The 20,261-nt window shown below is 33.8% G+C and overlaps 4 protein-coding genes across 5 annotated transcripts; 2 read left to right on the forward strand and 2 right to left on the reverse strand.

Annotated features, from left to right (window-relative positions):
• Positions 1 to 1,039: 1,039 nt before the first annotated feature.
• LOC136201100 (BTB/POZ domain-containing protein At1g21780-like) lies at positions 1,040 to 3,305 on the forward strand. 2 transcript variants are annotated; one of them, XM_065991676.1, is made up of 4 exons: positions 1,040 to 1,255; positions 1,327 to 1,478; positions 1,586 to 1,698; positions 2,569 to 3,305. In XM_065991676.1, the coding sequence occupies exons 1-4, from the start codon at positions 1,089 to 1,091 to the stop codon at positions 3,265 to 3,267; spliced, it is 1,131 nt and encodes a 376-aa protein (XP_065847748.1). In that variant the 5' UTR covers positions 1,040 to 1,088; the 3' UTR covers positions 3,268 to 3,305. The 2 variants fall into 2 exon arrangements, with proteins under 2 accessions (XP_065847748.1, XP_065847749.1); XM_065991677.1 differs by having other exon boundaries at positions 2,635 to 3,305.
• A 479-nt stretch (positions 3,306 to 3,784) lies between these two features.
• LOC136235904 (gibberellin 20 oxidase 2-like) lies at positions 3,785 to 6,771 on the reverse strand (the record flags this gene model as incomplete). Its single annotated transcript, XM_066025987.1, has 4 exons — positions 3,785 to 4,055; positions 4,321 to 4,353; positions 5,010 to 5,018; positions 6,544 to 6,771. Coding segments are annotated over 4 exons (528 nt in total), but the record flags the coding sequence as incomplete, so codon positions are not given.
• A 1-nt stretch (position 6,772) lies between these two features.
• On the forward strand, positions 6,773 to 9,006 carry LOC136200450 (BTB/POZ domain-containing protein At1g21780-like; the record flags this gene model as incomplete). The annotated part of the gene is made up of 4 exons (XM_065990827.1): positions 6,773 to 6,882; positions 6,965 to 7,098; positions 7,188 to 7,300; positions 8,371 to 9,006. Coding segments are annotated over 4 exons (993 nt in total), but the record flags the coding sequence as incomplete, so codon positions are not given.
• Positions 9,007 to 10,491: 1,485 nt separating this feature from the next.
• Positions 10,492 to 12,241, reverse strand: LOC136235903 (gibberellin 20 oxidase 2-like). The gene is made up of 3 exons (XM_066025986.1): positions 11,682 to 12,241; positions 11,159 to 11,480; positions 10,492 to 10,896 (listed from the first exon to the last, which is right to left on the reverse strand). Exons 1-3 carry the CDS (start codon positions 12,203 to 12,205, stop codon positions 10,639 to 10,641), a joined length of 1,104 nt encoding a protein of 367 aa, XP_065882058.1. The 5' UTR covers positions 12,206 to 12,241; the 3' UTR covers positions 10,492 to 10,638.
• Positions 12,242 to 20,261: the final 8,020 nt, after the last annotated feature.

A 20,261-nucleotide genomic window follows, 5' to 3' on the forward strand; every position in this document is an offset into this window, starting at 1 on the left:
TAAAACTGGAAATTAAGTACTCAATTTAAGTGTTGATTATTGCAAGTGTTGAAACTATTAAATGATGTAATTTGATAAATATAAAGAGAAGTATTGAATATAAAAAAATATTAGTAGATAAAATTTAAATTTAAATTTTAAATTAAATTAGTTGATAAAGTTGAACTTAGAATATGAAATGCTACTGTGAAAAGGGGAGATACTTTAAGAAATAGGAAATCGATCTACTAGTAATTAATTAATGTGATTAATTAGTGTGATTCTCATTAATATAGGGACCGATAAAATATCAGTTTCTTTGGTTTTAATTTTAATTTTCGAACGCATTGAATCTACTAGAATGTTATTATTCTTGTTTAAAGTTTTAAAAAGCGTTAAATTTAAAATGACGTGCTGTTTGATAAAATGGAAAATTAAGTACTCGATTTAAATATTGAATATTACAAGTGCTGAAACTATTAAGGAGACGTTTGGTTCGCGCAGGATAACAGAATGGAATCGCGCAGGGTAAATTCTCTTATTTGTTTGTTTAAGTTCCACAAATGGAATGCTATATATCTGATTCTCTTTGCGGCTGTTTGGTTCAAATGAAGTAATAAACCAGAATTGTGTTTTTAACAACAATTTATATACATACATATGTCTCTATCAATACAATATAAGAATTAAAATCAATTAATTTAACCATTAAAATTAAAATATGACAAAGAGGAAACATAAATAAAATTAATAAAAAAATATATAAATATTATATTTTAAAATAATTAAAAAATAAATATTAAAACTGAATAATACAGTAAAAGGAAAAAAAATTTATCAAAAATTATTTACAGGTTAAAAAAGTAAAAATAAATAAGTAAATTAATCAAAAATGAAATTAAACTAAAAATATAAAATATAAATAGATAGATACAAAATTAAAATCAAAATCAAAAAATAAAAATTAGTCAAAATATTTGGAGAGAGAGTTAAACTCAATTTCAAATATCAAATCCTAGACCTAAACGGTATCTAACTCTCACACAAACAATTTAAACAATTGTAGTGTCCTGGACTGGAGTCGATATCTCTTTGTTTGAAAGAGCAAGATGGCAGGCTTTCAAAGAAAGTGCAAGATGGCAGGCTTTCAAAAGAAGAGCAAGACGGTAGATTCAAAGGTGGAGATGATTTCAAGAGTAGTCCGGTGGAAAATCGAGGGCTTAGAACCTTACTCTTACAAGAAATCCGACGCATTCAAGCTCGGAATCTGGACTTGGTACGTAATTAAACTCTTTCTTTCTTTCTTTCTTGATTTCTTGAATGAATTTGAAGTGCTGTTCTTGATAGGCATTTGAGTGTACAAAGGAAAAGAGGTGGAGAAATATACGTTGATTTATTTCCACTGGACTCTCCAACTTGTAAAGAACAGTCTCCTATTGCAACTTTTTATCTGCGCATCTTTAATGCCGCTCCTAATCGTAGACACTATCATACTTATTGTAATTATCTCTATCCTGAATAGTTATTTTCAGTCGTGTTCATTCGTGAATAAACATTTTTACTTTCTACAGCTAACAAGTAATAATGAAATAATGTCGTTCTACAGTTCATGAGAGATTGCTTCGGAATTGTAATGACTATATTGGTTTCGAGACGGATTTTTCTGGCTCCTTTATCATTCATGTTGAGTTTCGGGATCTCAAGACCTGCACTCTCAATGTGAGCTCTCCTTTAACTTCATTTGGCTCATGTCATGTTTTCTGTTTTAAACTTTGAGTGGGGAGTTTGTGGAAGGGATAAAGAATAAATTTTGAGTGTTTATCTGCACTTGATGCAGAGGCGGATATAGGGGAGCCGGGACCGGAATTTGATAAATGTAGCATTTGACCTAAATTTTTGATTGGTTATTTCATAAAATGAGGATTTCATAAACTGGGGATTGGGGAAGGGATAAAGAATAAATTTTGAGTGTTTATCTGCACTTGATGCAGGGACGGATATAGGGTGGCCGGGACCGGAATTTGATAAATGTAGCATTTGATCTAAAATTTTGATTCGTTATTTCATAAATTGAGTATTTCATAAACTGGGGATTGTTATATGATTAATATAAAATTAAATCATTAAGGTTGTATTTAATTACCCAATCTGAGATGATTCCGGTCCCCGGTTTTCTAGAAATTTTGATGGGTGCTGAATTAGCAACCCTAAATTGACACGAGAATGGTCAAATGTTAGGCCTTTATGTGAGCCCTCCCTAAATGAAAATTTCTACCTTTTTTTTGTTGCCTCATAAACCCTTCTTAGATTTAAATTTCTATTTTTTTTTTTTTTTTGCCAAGCTAGGCTTTCTTAAATCCAGATTTTTTAAAAATAATTTGGCATATTAGGCAATTGTAAATCCAATTTTTTTTGTTAGCCAGTTTTTTTTACATGTTTAGAAATTTAAACATAATCTAATTTAATTTTGAGAAATTTTGTATTGATATTTAAAAATTGTTTTTTGACCCCTCACATTATAACGTGTGTGTATATATATATAATTGAACAAGTTTTGATTTAACAAAATTTTTTTTTTCCATATGCAAGCGTAAAATCGGCTCCCAACAGACCAATCATGTATTGGTCACTGACTCGCTGTACATTGATTATCAGGGTTGGAAAGACCGTTCTATATGGTCTAGTGATGGAATGCTGCAGCCTGTTTCAACCCAGAGCACGAGCACGAGCAGGATTCCATGTTTCTCTCGCATGCTAGACGAGGCAATCCATGCTGATGTTACCATCAACACTGCCGATGGTACCGTGAGCGCTCATAAAGCAGTTCTTTCAGCAAGTTCACCTGTCTTCCAGAGCATGTTCCATCATGAACTCAAGGAAAAAGAGTCATCTACAATCTACATTCAAGACATGACATTAGATTGTTGCAAGGCTCTTCTAAGTTACTTGTATGGAACCATTGAACCGGGGACTTTTTGGACGCACCGGATAGCGTTGATCGGGGCAGCGAACAAGTATGATATACAAGACCTAAAAGATGCCTGTGAAGAAAGTTTGTTGGAAGATTTAAATTCGGGTAACGTGCTCGAGCGGCTGCAAGAGGCGTGGCTATATCAGCTGCATAAACTCAAAAATGGATGTTTGAAGTACTTGATTGATTTTGGGATGATAAATGATGTTGAACAAGAAATAAGAAACAATTTCTTCAGGGAAGCAGACAGGGAATTGATTCTGGAATTGGTTGAGAAAATGTTGGCAGTTGGTATCATGTCATGTATTATTGTGTGAGACTTCCTTTTTTACTGGTTCAAAACGGATAAACTATGAATGATAAATTAACAATCGAGTTTTAATTAATTGTGTTTATTTGGTAGATTAATTGCATTCAATTTTTGAAATGGGTAATTAATTGCATTCAATTGACAAATTAATACTATTCAATTGAAATGGTTGTAACCGGTAGGTTTAATTGTATTTAATTGACCGATTTTCATGACCATATCAATGCTAAGGGAATCACTCTTCCTGTCAAAATCATCAGACTGATTGTTTTGACAACGAGCCTTATAAATTCTTGTTCGTTATTATGGTATATCTGATACAAATTTCGGTATAGTTTTAGGGATAATAATAACATTAATTACTGATAATAATTGATAGTTATAAGCATAAATATTGAAATATATCTGAGTTTTATTCCCAATCCATAAACACTAAATGAACATAGATAAAGCAAGGTGATAGTTCAGATTGAAGCATAAAATAAACAGGTTTTGAAAATAGAAAGACTGAGTTTAATGGGAAATGATAATTTGACTCTAAGCATTCTCGGATTTGGAAATGAGCCAAGTGACAAAGTTGTGAAGGGTGGATCCATCAGCTCGGTAGTGCTTTTGAGTGAAATGGACAAACTGAGACCAAGTAAAATCTGGGTAAACTCGTTTCCCGAGTTGGTGCGGTGCACTCACGACCTTGTCTTCTTTAGGCGAAACAAAAAATGCCATCGATTTCCTCTTAGTTGACTTGTTAACGACTGCCCTATGCATACAACTCTTGTATATCCCATTCGACAGTGCCTGCATATATACATATCGAGGAATTACGAAATTATATATACATAAAACCCGAGACTAATAAATTAATGACTCAATAACATAACAGAAAATGTATATTAAATTAATTAATTACTCAATAACGTAACAAAAAATGTATATTAAATTATTTCATATAATTTCGTGAAATTTGCAAGTCGAGAAATATGATATCTATTTTTAATTTTTTTTATTAAAGATATAAAATAAATATTGTCAAAATTTAAATTGATGTTTAACTTAAGGTTACCTGGAAAGTGTCACCGATGTTGATGACCAGGGTGTTGGATCAAATAAATAAACTTTCAGAGATACAGAGGAAGAGTATAATTGCTGGAAGAAATTATCTTCTAATTCTCTTACCTTACTACTTTGTATTGATAGGTATTTATAGATTACAAACATGGCTCTTAGTAAACCACATTAACTCACTATAAATACAGATACAGACACAGGTACAGAAATGACTCTTGGACACTCTATAAATACAGATATAGAAATGACTCTTGGATAATCCACTGAATCAAATTAAAGACTATTAATTATAAGTTCATTATTTCAACACACCCCCTTAAACTTATAATTTTTTTATCCCTTAGTAACACCAAGAACAGCTCTCAATCTGCTGAAATCTTCCAACTTCAAAGCTTTAGTAAAAATATCAGCAACTTGATCTTTGGATGGTACATGCTTGAGTTGAATTTCTTTCCTTCCAATGCATTCTCTAATAAAGTGATACTTGGTGTCAATGTGTTTGCTTCTATCATGAAAGATTGGATTTTTAGCCAACGCAATAGCTGACTTATTATCAACAAAAACATCAGTTGCTCCATCTAGAGCAAACTTCAAACTTTTTAACATTCGTCTCAACCATATTGCATGACAAACACAAGAAGCTGCTGCAACATACTCTGCTTCACATGTTGAAAGTGTAACAATTGCTTGTTTCTTAGAACTCCAAGCAAAAACAGCAGTTCCCATAAAAAACACAAAACCAGTTGTGCTTTTTCTATCATCAACATCTCCTCCCCAATCACTATCACTGAATCCATACAATCTGAAATTGTTCTGGGAAGAGTAAAATAAACCATAATCCAGTGTACCTTTGATGTATCGAAGTATTCGTTTTGCTGCCTCCATATGAGTTAAAGTTGGAACCTCCATGTAACGACTAATGAGTCCAACTCCATATAAGATATCTGGCCTTGTACATGTCAAAAATCTCAGCCTTCCAACCAACCTTCTAAACAAAGTTTGATTCACCTTTTCTTCATCATCATACTTTGACAACTTATTTCGACAATCCACTGGCGTAGAAGCTGAATTGCATTTATCCATCTTGAATTCTTTTAAAATAACTTCTGCATATAACTTCTGAGACAAAAAGACACCTTCATCACTTTGCTTAACTTCAATGCCCAAATAATATGACATCAGCCCCAAATCCGTCATCTCATAATTATTTGTCATCAACTTCTTAAATTCTTCAATCATCTTTTGATCAGATCATGTGAAAATTAAATCATCAACATACAAGCATACATACATTATTTTTCCATCCTCATTCTCCTTGATATACAAAGCATGCTCATATGGACATCTTGTGAAGCCATTCTTCTGGAAATAGTCATCGATGCAAGAATACCAAGCCCTTGGAGCTTGCTTAAGGCCATACAAAGCCTTTTTTAACTTCAACACCTTATCTTCTTGCCCTTTCACAGTATAACCCAATGGTTGATTGACATAAACTTCTTCTTCAAGAGTTCCATTTAAGAATGCTGATTTGACATCCATTTGGTGAATTTTCCATCCTTGTTGAGCTGCCAAAGAAATAACTAATCGAATTGTCTCAATTCGAGCCACCGGAGCAAAAACTTCTTCATAATCAATTCCGGCCTTTTGAGAAAAACCTTTTGCAACAAGGCGAGCTTTATACTTCTCCACTTTTCCTTTGACATTTTTCTTTATTTTGAAAATCCACTTCACTGTTACTGCTTTTTTTCCCTTTGGCAATGTTGTCAATTCCCAAGTGTCATTCTTCTTTATGGAATTTATTTCTTCATCCATTGCTTGTCTCCATTTCTTTTCCTGAACAGCTTCTTCAAATTGTACAGGTTCTGTATCAGCAAACAAACAGAATAAAGTAGCGTTATCTACTTCTTCAGTTTCTGCATAAATCTCACTCAAACTTCTCATTCGAGGCTGCCTCTCTGATGAAGTTTCTGGGGATGAGTCTGTCACATTTGTCTGAGATGTGGAAGGTGAGTTTGGTGGTGTGATAATTACATCTTCATTTTGACCTGCAAAATCATCATCATATACAGGAAGAAAATCATAATTTTCATCTTCTGGAATCTTCCAATTCCAAGAGCTTTCTTCTTGAAATTCCGCATCTCTGCTTATCACAACTTTTCCATTCCGAGGATTATCCAAGAGTCATTTCTGTATCTGTATTTATAGAGTGTCCTGGAACAGGTTCAACAGCGTTCCACACATTGTCTGAAAAAACCTCAAGACCACCAACTTCATCTTGGTGAAGTATGAATAGGGAAGTCGGATCAGTATGAGGTCCAGTTCCAAGAGTCAGATCCGGCTCCTGACACGGAGGGTAATAGTTACACCTTAACAGAGACGTACCATCTTCAAAGAACTTCCTGTAGTCAAGCCTATCAACTCCTAAGCTAATTCCCAATATCTCCATTATAGATTCAAAGGTGGAGATGATTTCAAGAGTAGTCCGATGGAAAATCGAGGGCTTAGAACCTTACTCTTACAAGAAATCCGACGCATTCAAGCTCGGAATCTGGACTTGGTACGTAATTAAACTCTTTCTTTCTTTCTTTCTTTCTTCTTTCTTTAATGGCTGTTCTTGATATGCATTTGAGTGTACAAAGGAAAAGAGGTGGAGAAATTTACGTTGATTTATTTCCAGAGGACTCTCCAACTTGTAAAGAACAGTCTCCTATTGCAACTTTTTATCTGCGCATCTTTAATGCCGCTCCTAATCGTACACACTATCATACTTATTGTAATTATCTCTATTCTGCAACTTTCGTATTCATTCGTGAACAAACATGTCTAATCATTCGTTAACAATCAAATAATGTTGTCCTACAGTTCATGAGAGATTGCTTCGGAATTGTAACGACTATATTGGTTTCGAGACCGATTTTTCTGGCTCCTTCATCATTCATGTTGAGTTTCGGGATCTCAAGACCTGCACTCTCAATGTGAGCTCTCCTTTAACTTCATTTGGCTCGTGTCATGTTAATAAATTTTGAGTGTTTATCTGCACTTGATGCAAGGACGGTTACAGGGAGGGGCTGGGACCGGAACCGGAATTTGATAAATGTAGCATTTGACCTAAACTGGGGATTGGGGAAGGGATAAAGAATAAATTTTGAGTGTTTATCTGCACTTGATGTAAGGACGGATACAAGGAGGGGCCATGACCGGAATTTGATAAATGTAGCATTTGACCTAAAATTTTGACTCGTTATTTCATAAATTGAGGATTTCATAAGCTTGGGATTGTTATATGATTAATATAAAATTAAGTTATTAAAGTTGTATTTAATTACCCAATCTGAGATGGTTCCGATCTCCGGTTTTCTAGAAATTTTGATGGGTGCTGAATTAGCAACCCTAAATTGACACCAGAATGGTCAAATGTTAGGCCTTTATATGAGCCCTCCCTAAATCGAAATTTCTACTTTTTTTTTTGTTGCCTCATAAGCCCTCCTTAGGGTCTGCTTGGATGAAAGTTTCGTAAGGTTCATTAAAGGGAGGGAAGGGGAGGTTAATTAAAGGGAGGGGAAGGGAATGGAGGGGAGATTAGAGAACCTCCATATCCCACCAATTTGGTGGGACTGAAATTGGAGGTTTTTGAACCTCCATTTAACCCTCCTTTAAACTTAAACTCCTTCCCAAGCAAGGTTAAGCAAGGTTAGAAAAATAACCTCCATTTAAACTCCTTCCCAAGCAAGGTTACACAAATAATCTCCCTTTAATTAACCTCCACTAACCTCAATCCAAGCAGACCCTTAGATCCAAATTTCTAATTTTTTTTTCTTGTGAAGTTAGGCTTTCTTAAATCTCTAACTTAATTTTGAGAAATTTTGTATTGTACTTAAAAATTGTTTTTTGACCCCTGACATTATAAGGTGTGTTTATATATATATATATATAATTGAACAAGTTTGATTTAACAAATTTTTTTTTTTCCATATGCAAGCGTAAAATCGGCTCCCAACAGACCAATCGTGTATTGGTCACTGACTCGCTGTGCATTGATTATCAGGGTTGGAAAGACCGTTCTATATGGTCTAGTGATGGAATGTTGCAGCAGCCTGTTTCAACCCCGAGCACGAGCACGAGCAGGATTCCATGTTTCTCTCGCATGCTAGACGAGGCAATCCATGCTGATGTTACCATCAACACTGCCGATGGTACTGTGAGCGCTCATAAAGCAGTTCTATCAGCAAGTTCACCTGTCTTCCAGAGCATGTTCCATCATGAACTCAAGGAAAAAGAGTCATCTACAATCTACATTCAAGACATGACATTAGATTGTTGCAAGGCTCTTTTAAGTTACTTGTATGGAACCATTGAACCGGGGACTTTTTGGACGCACCGGATAGCGTTGATCGGGGCAGCGAACAAGTATGATATACAAGACCTAAAAGATGCCTGTGAAGAAAGTTTGTTGGAAGATTTAAATTCTGGTAACGTGCTCGAGCGGCTGCAGGAGGCGTGGCTATATCAGCTGCACAAACTGAAAAATGGATGCTTGAAATACTTGATTGATTTTGGGATGATAAATGATGTTGAACAAGAAATAAGAAACAACTTCTTCAAGGAAGCAGACAGGGAATTGATTCTGGAATTGGTTGAGAAAATGTTGGCAGTTGGTATCATGTCATGTGTTATTGTGTGAGAATTCCTTTTTTATTGGTTCAAAACGGATAAACTATGAATGATAAATTAATAATCGAGTTTTAATTAATTGTGTTTATTTGGCAGATTAATTGCATTCAATTTTTGAAATGGGTAATTTATATTGACAGATTAATACTATTCAATTGAAATGATGGTAACGACGGGTAGGCTTAATTGTATTTAATTGACTGATTAATAAAATTAAATGTGAATAATGACCATGTCATTTTATTCAATTGTGTTAGTTGAGAGAATTGCAAACTCAATCTTAAGACAAAATAACTACTGTAGCAAAATGTAAATTCTTAAATTATCTTATTAATTAAGGGTCCTATTGCGAGTAATTTTAGAGTACTTATGGAGTAATACTCACTACTAATCAGTTGATGACACATGTATAATGTTACTAAATAGGAATCTATTAAGGGTGCAGTAATGCTTATCTGGACCCTGAATGACCAAGTTCTTGGTCATTCGCTGTTAGAATGATTTGCATCTCCATCCCATGATTCTAATAAGTTTGGATCTAATGGTGAATGACCAAATTTGGTCATTCAGGGTCCATGTGAGAACTTTTGATCAAAGGTGTTGTTAGCCATGTATTCATATCCATCTTAATAAATTTAGGACGCTGTGCAATGACTAGTGCCAACTTAGTCGGTCTGATTTATCCTTTCAAAGTCAATTCCATAAAGCAAAATTAATAGAGGTTAGCTTATGGGCAGGGGCGAAGACAGGGAGGGGGCTGGTCCCCTCCGGCCGCCGGAACTACCATGGTCATAAGTAGTTTCAGCCCCCTCTGTCTCTATGAAATTTAAGGTGGTGTTCCGGCCTTTCTGTTTCCAAGAAATTTAGATCGAGTGTTGAATTAACATTCCAAAATTGGCCCAGATTCTGTTAGGTTCTCTCTAAATCCAAAATTTCATTTTTTTTGGAATTTCTAATTTTTTTTGGTATATGTTAGGGCATTTTTAAACCTAAATTTCTAATTTTTTTTTGACCTGTTAAACCCTTTCTAAATCCGATTTTTTTCTACTAGACAATGATTTAGCAAAAAATATTTTTTTACACACCACATATAAAATCGCCCTCCAATCAAACAATCTTATGGACAGATTAGTCATAAATTTGTCAAGATGAAGAGGAGAAGAATTCCAACCTCTCATGTTTTGATTGTAGAGGAAGATTATTATTTTAGAAAATAATAAATTCATTCACATATCAAAATGTCAACTTGATGTTACATATACACAATTCAGTTAATAATTACAAAACAATTCACAATTCCTCAGCATGATATTCAGTTTTTAATTGCACCAGTTTCCAATTTAATTTCATCCTATGCACAGATGATATTTTGTACTTGTCATATTGAATTTCCTATGGTATATCTGATACAAATTTTGGTATAGTTTTAGGGATAATAATAATATTAATACATCAACATTAATTACTGATGATAATTGATAGTTATAAGCATAAATATTGAAATATATCTGAGTTTTATTCCCAATCCATAAAAACACTAAATGAACATAGATAAAACAAGGTGATAGTTCAGATTGAACCATAAAATAAAAAGCTTTTGAAAATAGAAAGACTGAGTTTAATGGGAAATGATAATTTGACTCTAAGCATTCTCGGACTTGGAAATGAGCCAAGTGACAAAGTTGTGAAGGGTGGATCCATCAGCTCGGTAGTGCTTTTGAGTGAAATGAACAAACTGAGACCAAGTAAAATCTGGGTAAACTCGTTTCCCGAGTTGGTGCGGTGCACTCACGACCTTGTCTTCTCTAGGCGAAACAAAGAACGCCATTGATTTCCTCTCGGTTGACTTGTTAACGACTGCCCGGTGCATGCAACTCTTGTATATCCCATTCGACAGCGCCTGCATATATACATATCGGGGAATTATGAAATTATATATACACAAAACCCGAGACTAATAAATTAATGACTCAACATAATAGAAAATGTATATTAAATTAATTAATTACTCAATAACGTAATAGAAAATGTATATTAAATTATTTTATATAATTTCGTGAAATTTGCAAGTCGAGAAATATGATATCTATTTTTATTTGTTCGATTATAAGGGTATAAAATAAATATAGGGAAAATTTAAATTATGTTTAAGTTAAGGTTACCTGGAAAGTGTCACCGATGTTGATGACCAGGGCTCCAGGAACAGGCTCAACAGCCTTCCACACATTGTCTGAAAAAACCTCAAGCCCACCAACTTCATCTTGGTGAAGTATGGTTAGAGAAGTCGGATCAGTATGAGGTCCGGTTCCAAGAGTCAGATCCGGCTCCTGACACGGAGGGTAATAGTTACACCTTAACAGAGACGTACCATCTTCAAAGAATTTCCTGTAATCAAGCCTATCAACTCCTAAGCTGATTCCCAATATCTCCATTATAGAAAGCCCCAACTCTTGCATCGCTTCAGAATATTTCTGATACACCATCCTGTCACAATATAAAAACAAACACAACACACAAACTTCATTAAACCCGAACAAAATATGAAATACTACAACTGTTTAAAACGAACCCGACCAATAAAAAAAGAAACACAAAAATCTAACGTTTCAACCAATGAAAAACAAAATATGAAATACTACGATTGTATGGACCTGACCAATGAAAAAAGAAGCGCATAAATCGTACCCGGTTTGTTCAAAATCTTTGCCCATTTTGGATGTGAAGAAGTTCAAGACAACAGGATCAGGATTCTGGTAATAATGGAAAGACAACATCTCTTTCCAAGGCAATTTGGAGGAGAAACGTTGAGAATGGGCACTAGAATAGCCGGAAAGGCTGCCGGGGATTTTGAGAGCCTTATTTTTTTCAGCAGCAGGAAGTTTAAAGAAGCTATCCATCTGATATTGAGCCGTATTGATCAAATTCAGATCAACCCCATGATTGATCACTTGAAAAAAACCATGTTCCAAGCAAGCAACCCTAATCAAATCAGCAATTTTCAGAATTTTCTCCTCATCTCCTCCAAAGAAACCCTCAAGATCCACAACTGGTGCAGACAGATTTTCTTTGGCTTTGACTAACTCGTCATCAGGCCAAACAAATTCAGTCGGGACATGGGTTTGTTCTCTCAGAAGAGACCATTCATAAACTGGAGTTTCTTTCTGTTTTTTTGGGGATGACAAGGGAAGTGCAGAGACATAGGAATCCATTGAGAAATTCAGGGATGAATTGGATAGAATTGGATAGAATTGGGGAAAACTTCACATTTATATATAGATATACATTCATGAATCGTTTCCTGTAATTGAGAATCCATTGAAATCTCAAGATACCTAACGCTCCTTTCCTTTTTCTTTCTTTTATTCTTTAATTTGTGTTCTTTCCATATTAAAAATGAATCTGGTTGGATTTTATTGACATAAATACAATCTGTAATAATGGACTGAGATTTTGTTTCTGAATATTAGTGATTGATAGGATTCTTGCAAAGGAAAGATTAGGCTTTCCATATAACCCTAATTCTATCTCTAATACTGTGTGATAAGAACACAATTTGATAAAGTTAGGGTTTGGGCTTAAAACCCATATACCGGCTCTCAAGAGAGTCGGCCGAATGCAGTACGAAAAAGGATGAGACCCGTCCCTCGATGTAACTCAAAAAAGACTCGACGAAAAGTGATTGCGTATTAAATACGAGGTGTAAAATGTAGATATTGATTTTTGTCTGGAGGTTTTTTCACTTTTATTATAAAATATTACTTGGTATCTGGACGACTTGTAAACCCATCTTTTATTTCGGACAGGACCGATCCTGGCAATTTATGGGCCCTAGATGAAATAAGAGATAAAAGGTCATTTTTTAATAATAAAAAATTATACGTAAAAATTTAAAATATATTCCAATAAATAATAAACATAAAATGATTTTATTAATAATTGTATGGTATGTATTATTGCGTTCGCAAAATATGTTTGTTTATCTAAAATCAAAAAATGTTTGACAATTTTTTTTAATTGACTCTTAACTTATATTTAAAAAATCAATTGGATCTCTTTTTAAGTCTAAAATATAAATTATTTGGGTCATTTAAAGCCTAAATGGTATTAATGTATGTATAAAATCAATTTTGGCTCCATATATATATATATATATATATATATATATATATATATATATATATACCTACTAATTTTTTGGTCCCTATGTCGGCCCACTCCTTACCTAGGCCCAGGGTCGGCCCTGATCTCAGGATAACCTATTGAGGAAAATGTGCTTTTAAATCTGATTTATCGGACTCTAATATAAAATATCAAATAATTTTCGAAATATAAATCGTTTAAATTAAAAGCGTAATTTTACCTTAGTATGAATATATACTCAGAAAGATATTTTTATTAAAAAACAAGTTTGTTTAAATCTGAACTATAATTAATTAATTATTTTCATTTTCGGTAAGATTAATAGCTCCTTTTTATTATTTACTTTGAATTATGTTAAAAAGAAACGTGTGTGTTTTAAATCGTGAATTATAATATTAAATGTTAACGTTAAATATTAAATTTGGTTGAAATTCTATAAAATGATCGTTAGAGATATAACACCTTTAACAAACAATTCATAACAAATAAATAAATGAATGAATAATAAATTCAACATTAAAAAAGAATAATAAAATCTCATTAATATAGATAAGCGATTTACATTTTTATAATTTTCTAACTATTTTTTTCTTTTTTTTTGCAAGGAAATGAAATGTGCCAAACCCGAAGGTCCGCTCGTTAACATTAGAGGTCCTAGCTTTAAATCTGAAAGGCTACTTTAATATTCCCAAAAACCCGATTCGAGCCCACATTGGATTCGGAAATGCTTTTATTTAAGTGACGAATTCATTTTATTAAAAAAAAAAAAAGTTCAAAATCCAGTCTACATCCAAAAACAGTCCAACATCTAATCAGAGTGCTCTAAATTCACTTTGAATTCAATTGAGGTCGGACTCATCAAGCAAATAAAAGAAACAGTTCAAAGTCCAACCAAACTCCACTCTCAATTCCACCTCCATTCCAACCAAAAAAACAAAAACAGTAATAAAACCCTAAATATGAAGGAAAAAATCTAAGGAAAGGGGAAGAAGGAAGACATGAAAAAGAAGAATGGAGGAGCACACGAGGGAAATTTTGACATAAGAAGAGCCTATTTATAGATAACCTTGGAAGTCCAACCGTTACTGGAATTAACTGTATGTATACTGGGAAGAAGAATCATCATTATGACAAACAAGCATGTGACAGGCGTCCAAATAACGTCATTAAAAGCACAATTAAACAGTCGCCAAAATGCGGACGTGCACAATGCTTGACTAAGTCAAGTGAGGATACTTTCCCGCCATTGGCCTCAAAGAAACACAAAAAAAAACCCATCGACGTGAGTGCACATCGCCCCTTAAACCCGCTTGCACCTAATGACTTGCCTCAACTGATTCATGGGGGATTTATCATTAAACATGTGGTCTTGAAGGCCCACATATGAAACCCACAAGGGAAGTAGCCCCATTAACAAAGCCTAGTCATCCCTCGCTATCGCATCAACCCACGACAGACAACCACATTCTCTTCCAAGCCAAGGGTGTTACGAATTTTGCACCGCCCCACGGGCTATGCCTATAAATAAGGGGATCCCACTCTATGGTAAATGATCCAAACTTTGTCTCTATACTCTCTCTCTCTCCCCCCATACTATTATTTTACTATCACTGAATACTAACTTAATCGCCTGAATGTATTTCAGGGGCCGCTCTTGACGTAGGTATCAGATTATAATCGTGTAAAAAAAGGTATAATCACCTTAAAAACCTTTCATCAACACACAAAAACAATATGAATATAAATTCATATAAAAAATCATTTTAGTGCAAAATGTGTAGGAAGAGTTACTTGAATTAATTCATAAAATCAAGAAAACTCTTTAACTCAATTGAGATTTCATTCTTCCCAACATATAACCCAATTTACTTTAACAAAGAAATTCATGGCATTTGTTTTAAGTTTCAGGAAAAAATACGGAAAATATGAGATTTCATTCTTTTTATTGGTGTTTGGTTTATTAATCTATTAATTCTTTTTATTTTTTTTAGTTTTGGATTTACCCCTATCTTCTCTAATTTTATTACCCAACCCCCCTAAAGTTTTCTATTCCATTTCCCCCTCATTTACTACTTTAAACTTAGGAAATTTTTTACTCTTATCATTTAACCCCAAATAAAATTTAGCCATAAAATATTATTTATCATTTTACACAAACAAACTATTATCAATCACTTTATTAGTATGTTTCCCTAACACTAACTCTTAAAAACTTCATTTCATTAATGAGTTCAGTTGTGATCTTAAATTTTATTAAATTTTTATCATTTCATTTCATAGTATATTTCAATTTTAGATTGTGTTTGAAAATCTATGAAACTCAAAATTATAAGAATGAAATATGATAAAACCAACAAATTATAAAACCAACAAATTTTTCAGTTATAAAAATTTACTTTACAATAAAAAATTATAAATTTCGGTTATTCAGTTAGTAACTGAATCGAACCGAAAATTTCCGATATAATAATATTCGGTCAATAATTGTATTTGGTTCGATTCGAATAGTACTTATTTCAATTCAGTCAATCGATAATTCGATTTGGTTAGTAATTGAACCAAACTGATGCTCATCTTTCGATTTGGTTAGTAATCGAACCAAACTGATGCTCATCTTTAACTGGAAGAAGAAAAAAAAATTACAAAAATAAATATTTGCATGTGTACTCAAAGCTATCGGGTCCTCAATAACGTTTCCATTCTACAAATTTGTTACACTATGTACATTTTATCTTACAATTTGAAATCAAATATTTAGAATTTAGAAATTTATTCAAATAATCAACTAGTAAATAGTTAATTAATTTCAATATATCAATTTTTTTTTTATTGAAATTTGGAATGATGAATTTATTACGCTTAATTCATGACTGTGGGAAGTGGCTTTGAATTATGGTAAGAGATTGTGAGAAAATAGATTTGATATATGTGGATATATTTGTAAATTGTAATTTTGCTCTTAGGAGCTCTTTTTCTATCCCACGTGGGAAATTTATCAAAGTTTTCAAGGGTATATATAGAGTTGAGCTTTATAAGTCTTTAAATTGTATTTAGTGGGTTTTGGCAAATATACCATAGACGCGCTCTCTCTTGTTCTTTTCACAATATCTGTTTTACTCCTTTGAAGTTTTTTTCAACAAATTATTTAGTCAAAAAACTGATATTTTTCTCATGTTCTATCTCACAATCTGCATGTTCTAACATTCATATACGACACGTTCTAACACTTATTTTTCAACCTCATAAATACATTGAGTTTCAGTTTTGGAAGATACAGTTTTTTAATCTCTTCTCTTTCACAAACTCTCTGGGCAATTACATACTTTTGTTGTTCCAATATTTTTGACTTTGAGTGCACAAGTTCGAAGGTTTCTGTCTTAACCTTGGGGAGCGACCGGATTTCAGATTGCACATCGGTTTGCCGAAATCGCTTTCAAGACGGTGGCTTCCGCCGCGACACAGTTCGATTCTTGTTTCTATTTCCGATTGTTTTTCTGTAACTCTAATCTTTTCTAACAATTTGAAAGCGAGTTTCTATTTCGCAATCATGCCTGCTCTAATTGCGAATTCCTTTCCTGACCTCTCCAAACTTTAGCCTCTGGACGGTCTTAATTACAAAAGATGGTCATAGAAAATTCTAATCTTCTTTGAGCAACTCAAACTGGACTATATTGTTGTCCATGATCCACCCTCTAACCCAAATGCTCCTGCCATGTCTCTGATTGTTCAGCAATATGACACCCAATCTGCAAAATACGAAAAAGACAACAAAAATGTTCGAGGTCATCTCCTGAATCATATGTCCAATCCACTGTTCGACATTTTTGTCAATAAAAAATCTGCCAAGGAAATCTGGGATACCCTGAAAGAAAAATATGGGTCTAATGATGATGCTAAACGAAAATATGTGGTTGGAAGATGGTTGAATTATCAAATGGTTGATGAAAAACCCATCATTGACCATATTCATGAATATGAGAATCTTGTTGCTGAAGTTCTGGGTGAAGGCATGACTATGTCTGATCTGCTGCAAGCCAATGTCCTCCTGGAGAAATTTCCTCCTTACTGGAGTGACTTCAGAAACCACCTGAAACACACGAAGAAAGACTTCAGTCTCCAGGAGCTTGTCAGCCACATGAGAACTGAAGAAGCAAATAGAATGAAAGATAAGCAACTTTCCTCAAAATCTGTTTCAGTTAATGCTAATATTGTTGAATCTGTTGTGGTGCCAAAAGACAGGTCCAAAGGACAATCAAGCAAGTTCCAGAAAGGCTCAAACCAAAATAAGTCTTTCAAGAAAAATGGAAGGATTCAGAAGAGAAAGGTTGAATGCTTTGTGTGTGGAAAACCTAGTCACAAGGCATTTCAGTGCTACCAAAGGAAGAACCCACTGAAAACCAATCAGAATCCAAACAACAAAGCTGCTCAACAACCCAATCTGGTGGAGAATGAAGAAATTATTGGTGCTATTGTGGTTGAATCGAATCTGGTGGAAAATAAAATGGACTGGGTACTGGACACTGGAGCTACAAGGCACTTATGTTCAAACAAGGAGCTGTTTCATCACTTTGAGGACGCTGTTGATGGAGAATGCGTCTATATGGGAAACACCACTAATGTTGGCGTTGTCGGTAAAGGAACAGTTTTTAATTAAATTAACTTCTGGAAAAATCCTATCTTTAAACAATGTGTTGTATGTGCCTGCTCTTCGTAGAAATCTGATTTCTGGTAGTTTACTAAATAAGGCTAGTTTGAAAATGATTTTTGAGGCTGATAAGATTATTCTCACTAGGAATGAGACTTTTGTAGGAAAAGGGTATCTAACTGATGGTCTTTTTATTTTGAACACTGTCTATGTGAACTTTGTTGGAATTAATGCAAGTACCTCTGCTTTTGTTTACTTGTGTGAATCTGTTGATTTATGGCATGGTAGATTAGGACACGTAAATTTTGCTTCCATTAAAAAGTTGGAAAATATGCATATGATTAATGTTGCTAATTCTGAAATCAAATCCAAATGTTCTGTATGTGTGGAAGCAAAATTGCAAAGAAACCTTTTTTACATGTTGAGAGTAGAAGTACAGAACTGCTTGGTTTAATTCACTCAGATTTGGCTGATTTTAAAAATTCTATTAGCAAAGGTGGTAAAAGGTATTACATGACATTTGTTCATGACTTTTCTAGATATACCAAAGTGTATTTATTGAAATCAAAAGATGAAGCTGAACAAATGTTTATTAAGTTTAAATCAGAGGTAGAAAATCAATTAGATAGGAAAATAAAAAGGCTTAGGTCTGATAGGGGACGAGAGTATGAAACTATTTTCCTTAAGTCCTTCTGTGATAATAATGGCATTATACATGAGACTAGTGCACTGTATACACCTCAACAAAATTGTATAGCTGAAAGAAAAAATAGGACTCTCAAAGGGATGATGAATGCTATGCTAATTAGTTCTGGTCTATCTAATAATATGTGGGGGGAAGATGTCTTATCTGCATGCTATATTTTGAACAGAGTTCCTCACAAAAAGTTAGATAAGACTCCTTATGAACTTTGGAAGGGGTTTACACCCAATTTGAATTTCTTGAAAGTTTGGGGTTGTGTTGAGCGATTTCCGCAAGTGCACGGTATACACTTGTAGTAATAAAAGATATCGAACCCACAGGGAACGCTTTTTAACTAAAACTTTATTTAATTCGGTTTAATCACGTGTTTAGGTTTAATAAAAGAAATACGTTTAGTTGATGGAATAGGTTTTGGTAAATTAGGATTAGATAGAAAGATTATATCGAGTTTAGAGAACAATTCCGTTTGGAATTTTGATTACAAAACAGATACTTCCATAATCGGAATGAAATAGATCTTATTTTCATAAAGCAAAGTAAACAACTTTAACTTTGTGAGATTATGGACATGTAACAATATAATAATTTACTCAATTAAATGGCTTCGAACCATAGAAATCCCCCTGGCGTTGAGATGATTCCTACCTTAATCAAACTAGTGTTTTATTTCTGATAAGCCGCGATCAGCGATCATGTCATCCATAAAAACTAAATTTGTTAAGTGTTCAACAAAGTTCTTATATGAATAAGATGGAATAGAACGTTTTAATAAAAACACCAATTTATCATTTTGAAAATCATTTTGTCAGAACAATATCAAAATAACAACAGTAAGAATGTATTGAATAAATAAGTATATCATTAATTGAAATGTGAATTTTCACAAGTTAATAGAGAAGTAGAAACTTGGATAGCATTGTAACGAAAATTTTGAGATCCGGGTCGTCAATCTTTCTCTCAAACTCCGTAGGTTCGTCAAACCTCATGCGCTTCAGATGTCAATTCTTCTCGCTGGATCTTCGGAATAGAGACTGGTCTCGTCCACTATCAGAATGAAAACTAAACTAATACTGTTTTTATAACTAATCTAAATACAATTCGTGTACAACACGATTGTTTACATAGAAATGAAATATAACTTTCTGATTCTTTTCTGAATCAGAAACTCAACATAATAACTTTCTTCTCTAATTTCTCTAACTTTTCCAACCTAACCAACCTTGATTTTTGAAATGGATCACTTATTTATAGTTGGTGAAGAGTTGTAAATGACGGGTCGTGTCTGCTGGTGAAGGGTTGCTTTTATCCGAACGAACAGACGTGTTTTTACGAATTAAACATGTGTTTTGTGTGCAGGAAGACTTGCTGTCGCGACTGAGATTCTAAAAATCTCAGTCGCGACAGGGGGTATAGGGGTGAGCTTGAATACGTTGTTTTCCCCCGGTCTGGCCTCCGTAAGTCGCGACTGAGATTTTGAGAATCTCAGTCGCGACAGAGAGTTTTCCTCCCTGGCGTTCGACTGTTTTTCGTCCTCCTCGAGCGTTCTTCTGGCTGATATGCATTCTCGGTACGTTTTTAAGGTTTTTCCTCAATTTTAGCTCCGTTTTTGCTCCTATTTGGATTTTACCAAATATTTAGGTACCTTGCATCAAAGAAGTAAATAAAGACGTAAAAGTATTCCAAATGAATATAATTAGCATGATTTTAATGTAAATTTAACGTATTTATATATGATATTTTAGGTATATTTTGGGCTTAACAAACTCCCACACTTAAG

This window comes from Euphorbia lathyris, chromosome 7 (genome assembly GCF_963576675.1).
Source record: "Euphorbia lathyris chromosome 7, ddEupLath1.1, whole genome shotgun sequence".
In the NCBI taxonomy this organism is placed as follows: Eukaryota; Viridiplantae; Streptophyta; class Magnoliopsida; order Malpighiales; family Euphorbiaceae; genus Euphorbia; species Euphorbia lathyris.

What these genes read in the sequence shown, in the direction of transcription:
- LOC136235903 (XM_066025986.1), bottom strand. Translation starts at nt 12,205, where the DNA reads ATGGATTCCTATGTCTCTGCACTTCCCTTGTCATCCCCAAAAAAACAG. An exon ending in AAAGATTTTGAACAAACCGG is followed by an intron (nt 11,481 to 11,681) that starts GTACGATTTATG and finishes ATATTGTGACAG; the next exon opens with GATGGTGTATCAGAAATATT. An exon ending in ACATCGGTGACACTTTCCAG is followed by an intron (nt 10,897 to 11,158) that starts GTAACCTTAACT and finishes GTATATATGCAG; the next exon opens with GCGCTGTCGAATGGGATATA.
- LOC136201100 (XM_065991676.1), top strand. Translation starts at nt 1,089, where the DNA reads ATGGCAGGCTTTCAAAGAAAGTGCAAGATGGCAGGCTTTCAAAAGAAG. An exon ending in AAGCTCGGAATCTGGACTTG is followed by an intron (nt 1,256 to 1,326) that starts GTACGTAATTAA and finishes TGTTCTTGATAG; the next exon opens with GCATTTGAGTGTACAAAGGA. An exon ending in TAGACACTATCATACTTATT is followed by an intron (nt 1,479 to 1,585) that starts GTAATTATCTCT and finishes GTCGTTCTACAG; the next exon opens with TTCATGAGAGATTGCTTCGG.